We start from the raw sequence: 6037 nt of genomic DNA on the forward strand, positions 1-6037 counted from the left end.
TGAATATTGTACTCACATTAAAACACTTTTTCTTAGATTGTCCATCTTATAGTCACATTAAATTTTTTCTCTTAGATTGTCCACCTTATACTCACATTCAATCCCATTCAAGCTTATAGGAATTACTAGTCACACATTTCAACTTATTCAATTTTTTTCCACACAATCTAACATGTCTTCAAATAATAGAACTCATATGGAAGGGGAATTAAACCCCTAGCTACGACTATATCTATTGTCCTTTAACAACCTTTTTAAGATTTCTCTCACTTCTTTTTGAGCATGTAAATAAAACGTTAAAGAATCCTATTTAATCTATTACCTTCTTAAGGTCTGATAGACTATATAAGCCTTAGTGGACATTAATCATCATAGTCATCATCATTATACATCCAGATTATCATTTCAATCCTCTTAATATTATTATAATAATACTATAAATTTTTATTTTTATATATAATAATTCAAAAACTCTATAATTAATCTTTTATTTTTTTAAAATTTCATATTACTAGTAATTTGTCTATAGATTATTACTTTAATAATAGTTATCATTAATTTATAATAAATTTAACTAATTTTTAAATCCTAAATTTTTGAGAAATTAAAAACATATAATTTAATTATTAACTAGAAATAATTACATAATATTTATAGTTTTTTAAACAAATTTTCAATTTTTTATATAACTCAATAGTTATAATGAAAATATTTAAAATTCAAAATAACCTTAATAAAATAAAATTTATTGAATTATACATTTTTTAAAATATATTAACTTGTACTAGATAAACAACTGGAGTAACATTTTTGGTAAAGACAAATTATAAATAATAATTAATTATATATTATTAAAAGATTATAATTAAACAATTTAAAATTCAAATATTAAAATAGATATTCGTTTCTCTAAATTTAATAACAAATAATTATTTTAATTTATAACATAATAATATATTAATATAAAATAAAATCTCAAATCAATTATATATATATATATATATATATATATATATATATATATATATATATATCTAGGACTTTCTTCATACCCTTAAGATTATATATCTATATATATATATATGGTTATTTTTCTAAGTGGACAATATCATATGCATTGAGATTCCCATTTCATAGAAACTTAAACCATGCTTTTACATTGTAATAGGGTTTCCACTTTGTTAACACTCGCGAAATAACTTACTCCAACCTAACTTGCTCCATCTTGGATTTGTGTGTCTACACAAGACCCATGGATAGTCCAAATTCCATGGCTTGAACTCTGCATTAAATGGAGTTATCTGTTGTAAAAGTTTTTTGACTATAAATAATTCTCGTAATAACACCAACGTTCATCTATTCAAAGAGTGACATAAACGGTGGGCCCGAGCATAAATGTATGCAGGTTCAAAGAACATACAATAAAGATAAGGGTTTCCCTTTAATAAAAGTACAACCAACTATAATAAAATTAGAATAGAATCAACTATTAAAAAATGACGAAGAAATATATGGTTCCATTTCGCTTTAACGCACTCTACTGGGATGGATTCTCACCTCTGAACAATTTTATGTATGTTAAAGGGAACATAAAACAATTCATTTAAGTCAGTTGCATCTTGTGCTTTACAAATATATATTTGAATTCCTTAGTCTCCTGGAATATGCAGTTGTCTCGATCTGGGATCACAACCCTAACTACCTCCATCATTGGTTTGTTGTGCATAAATCCCTCAAGACCCTTCAATTTTTTATCTTATTGGTCATCTGGAGAGCACTTAATGCACTAATCTTTGATTCCTCATGGCCTTCTATCTATAGAACCAAGTCTTTGATCATGGCATACTTTAAAGGATTTTCTTGTGAGCCCTTCCCTTCTCCTCGCCCCTCTCGCTCCTCCTTTTATCTTTAGTCTTCCTTTTCATTTGGATTCTTTAATGGAGCTAGTTCCTTTAGGCCATGTGGTTGTAGAATGATCATTTATCTAGAACCCGATCATCTCTTTAGATTCTTTTGGTTTGGTGGAAAGAGTTTGAATGCTAGGGCCAAGCTTCTGGCCTTATGGGGCACTCTCTATTGTGCTTCATGGATTGGATTGACAAGCATTGCCATCTTTGGGGACTCTAAAGTTATTATCAAATGGGTCGACAACCGATGTAAATTTCAGAATCCGAATCTTCTCTCCTAGAATAACGGATCAAAACTCTATTTCAATCATTCCTTCAAATTTCCTTCTCTCACATCTATCGTGAGCACAACAAGGAAGCTAAAATTTTGTCAAAAGGTGGATGTTCTACCTTGTTGGGCTAGATCCACTTCCAGAAATTCATCTCAGTCTCTCTTCTTCACTTGGGACAGATCACTTACTAACTCTTCACCTGATCCATTTTTGAGTTGGGCCTCCTGCTTTTTGGCACTTAGCATTTTTTTATTGTTTCGGCTTTCTCTTGATGTTGCTTTCTCCTACATGTTTACTGCATGATTATTTCCTTTTTGTTCATACATTGGATGTGGAGTTGGTTATTTCATTGCATCAATAACTTTGTTGTTATGGATAATCTTCATGTCTTTGTTTCTACTTTCTTCTATTGTTGTTACATTTAGGAGGATGCATATATGTTACTTAGGCTGCACCCGAGGAATTTCACAAAAGAGCGTCTATTATCCAATGGGAAGGATGACCGTTGCAATGTGTTATTCATCTTTTAGATGCATAGTTATTTCGTTAAAATCTAGAGAAATGCACAAGCTTTTAATAAGGACCTAGTCTATTAGGTGATGCCTTGAATTCCTAGACATATAGTGACAGATGACAACCCAATGGTCAAATCAAATTTAAGGTTCCTTAGATTTTATGTGGATAAACTTTTGAAAATATAGGAACCCATTCAAAATTTAAGGATAAAATCTTAGTTGAAAGCATATATAAACACTTTTTAATTGAAAGAACTACACAAGGACTATTTTTTCCTAGTGATTTAAAAAAAAATCTCATCAAATTTAACTAATCTTCTTAAATTTGAAGAAGGTTTATGTACTATACCTAAGGTATATTATAAAAAATATTATATAATGCACTAAATAAATATCATGTAATAATTGTTCTATAACTAATCAATATTACATATTAATGATTATATTACATAATAATTGTCATATGACTATTGTTACATAATACTTATTTATTAAATTATGATCATAAATCTAATAACATATCTTAAGTATATTACATTTTTTGAAATAAGAAAAAATTAACTAATGGTTACAAATATTTGTTTTTTTGGAAGTCAAATGTTCAAATCTAAAAAGAATTTTCCCATATTTACATTTATTTTATAGTAGAGCCAAAATGATTGAAATATTTTATTTATAATCTATTCTTTATTTTTTATAAATATTTTTTAAATGCCACATATTAATTTTATATAAAGAATTGAAAAAATTGCACACTTCTCTTTTATTATTTTTATTAGAAATTCTTGTTAAGAAATAATTGTTTTTTTTTCACTTTCAATAAATATATATATATATATATATTCTTTCATATATATAATAATATGGATATTTAAATACTTTTAACAAGTATAAAAATTATAAATGTAAAATATTGTTAACCACTAATTTATAAAAAAATTAAAAAAAAATACAAATTAAAAAAACACAATATTACTTGTTTTTAAATTAATATTTTTTAATAAATTTTAAAAATATAAAACTATTTAAATAAAATTTTTAAAATAATTATAATATTAATAACAATTAAATTGGTAAATAATACTAATATTTATAATTTTATTTTTAAATACCAATTTTCCATAAATCAATATTTAATATTAACTGTTATTGAAATTTTAATTGAAATTGTAAAAATTAAAAACAAATTACTTGATTTGAACGCAGTGCGGTGAATGAGGCAACAACTTCAATATTTTTTTAAGGTAATTTTCAATGCATTAACCATTTTCTGGCATCTGCGGGTGCTGTACATTTATTCCATTGTGTGCGGGTGCTGTACATTTATTCTATTGCACAAGCTGGCACTGGTGGCTGCTGTAGCCTTGTACTTTTTGAATTTAATTCCATGGCTGAAGCTGTCGGCTATACGGCGCTGAGACAACGACAGATGTCACACATAACACAAGTTTCTGGTTGCAAAAGTTTTCCGAGATTAACAATTCCGATAGTGAATATCAACCTCTGGCTATATAAACGGAGACGGAAAGGTGAATCTGCAATCGGGATAATGCTGTATGTTAAGTGAATTACCATTGAATGTTGTATAATGCTGTATATCATCCCCATTAAGTCCGCAATCGGTGGCGGCTCTAAAATATTTAACGCTGGCACTCTAGTGAGTTTTATAAGATGATTTGATGTGACTGTACGCTGTAGGTTTGTGACTGAGAAGACTGAAGTACATCACCTGTGCGACGGCAGTGGCGTGAAAGGCACGCCTGTAAGTTTTCAGAGTGTTAAGTGTGTGACTGTTAAGACCGGTGACACCCACCATCTATATCTTTCTCTCTAACACTATCTTTTCATTTCACTCGTGTTTTCTCATCTGAATCGGCATCACCAGCGTTTCAAAATAAACTCTTTTTCAGAGTTCCATTTCTGAAATACATGGCGCCACCGCTGTTTGTGCCAGGGACTTCTGGAGTTCAGGTAAAAACACCTCGACAGTCTCTCATAGAACAATTAACTGGTTTGTTCGTCTTTTATGTAATAAATATTTGTTATCGCTGTACAGTTAGTGGAGTCGAAAATATTGGAGACGGTATATGGAATGGGTAGAATTGAAAAGAAAAAAGACCAAGGTATGTTTTTCAAATGGTTTTACACGGGATTGATAGCCTTGGATATGAAAGCCCTTGAGGCTGGTGCCGATTGCGAGGAATTTACAGAGCGACTTGACTCTGTACTGAAAGAGGTCTGGGAACCAGTGAGAGAACCGCGATTCGGTATGTATGATTAAACACTTTATTCAACCAATAATCATATTATGTTATTAACCTAGATTAAGGATTATTCGAAGTGACTGGTTTTAAAGTTTGGTTGTGGAGTAACCCAGTAAAACCAATGCTTGTTGGGGGCCAACTTAGGTGCATTGTAGCAACTACTCCAAAAGAGTACCATGATTATGTAAAGGAAGATGCTTCAATTGAGCGACGATTCCAGCAGGTGAGTGCTTAACCCGGTTATACAAGTATTGATGTGGTTTTTTTGCATGTATAGCGCTGCCTTAATAATTTACTACTATTACTATTTTGGGGCAGGTGGATGTGGCTGAACCTAGCGTGACTAATACTATCAGTATCCTTAGTGGTTTAAAGGAAAAGTACGAAGTTCATCATGGAGTCAAAATATTGGACAGCGCGCTTGTAGTTGCATTGTACAAATAAAATGAAAACATCAATATAAGGAGAGGATGGTGGAAGAATGGGTATACTTCTAACTAGCGATTGCTGCTACTTTCTGTCTTATATGAACTAATGCTAGGCTTGGGTATAGTTAATCATCTCATAATTTTGTTTGCAGATCACATGCAGCTAGTTGGTAAAAGTGCTTCACAAGACCAGAGGGTGTATCACAGATTCCGGCAGAGGAGGCAGGATTGGAGAATGGAGTCCCATGGGAGCAGACATTCTTTGGTGTCTCGGAACAGTTGAGTGGGTTTTGCAGCATGCACATGGAGTTTTGATGAATTCCAATTCCGAGGTGTGTGTACTGAATATATTCTGAACTGGTTTGAAAGTAGCATAATGATGGGCTACTGATAAAACTAGAATATCATGTACCTAATCAAAATTGTAATTTATGTGGAACTTTTGGTTATGAAGTTCCCATGTATTGAGATGTCCTATTTTTTCTTTTTGCTATAAAGGATTTTATAACTAGATATAAATATTTATTGGTCTAGGGCATTTGTGACGCTTGTAGTCAAGATTGATAAGGCCAGTTCTGATTCTATTTTAATCACATAAAAATCTTATGCAGTCTACTTTTTTCCAGCGGGTTCAACTGGGAGATAAATGTG

General features: G+C 30.7%; 1 protein-coding gene across 1 annotated transcript; it reads left to right on the forward strand.

Moving 5' to 3' along the window:
• The first annotated feature begins 4372 nt into the window (after positions 1-4372).
• On the forward strand, positions 4373-5835 carry LOC149209480 (chaperone protein ClpB1-like). The gene is made up of 5 exons (XM_089394269.1): positions 4373-4456; positions 4751-4961; positions 5051-5181; positions 5277-5443; positions 5539-5835. Exons 2-4 carry the CDS (start codon positions 4787-4789, stop codon positions 5400-5402), a joined length of 432 nt encoding a protein of 143 aa, XP_089250395.1. The 5' UTR covers positions 4373-4456; positions 4751-4786; the 3' UTR covers positions 5403-5443; positions 5539-5835.
• Positions 5836-6037: the final 202 nt, after the last annotated feature.

The sequence above is a fragment of the Pinus tabuliformis genome, chromosome 1_2 (assembly GCF_031772625.1).
Source record: "Pinus tabuliformis cultivar Carrire ecotype Pingquan chromosome 1_2, CPIR1, whole genome shotgun sequence".
NCBI lineage: Eukaryota > Viridiplantae > Streptophyta > Pinopsida > Pinales > Pinaceae > Pinus > Pinus tabuliformis.

What these genes read in the sequence shown, in the direction of transcription:
- LOC149209480 (XM_089394269.1), top strand. Translation starts at nt 4,787, where the DNA reads ATGGGTAGAATTGAAAAGAAAAAAGACCAAGGTATGTTTTTCAAATGG. An exon ending in AGTGAGAGAACCGCGATTCG is followed by an intron (nt 4,962 to 5,050) that starts GTATGTATGATT and finishes CTGGTTTTAAAG; the next exon opens with TTTGGTTGTGGAGTAACCCA. An exon ending in TTGAGCGACGATTCCAGCAG is followed by an intron (nt 5,182 to 5,276) that starts GTGAGTGCTTAA and finishes ATTTTGGGGCAG; the next exon opens with GTGGATGTGGCTGAACCTAG.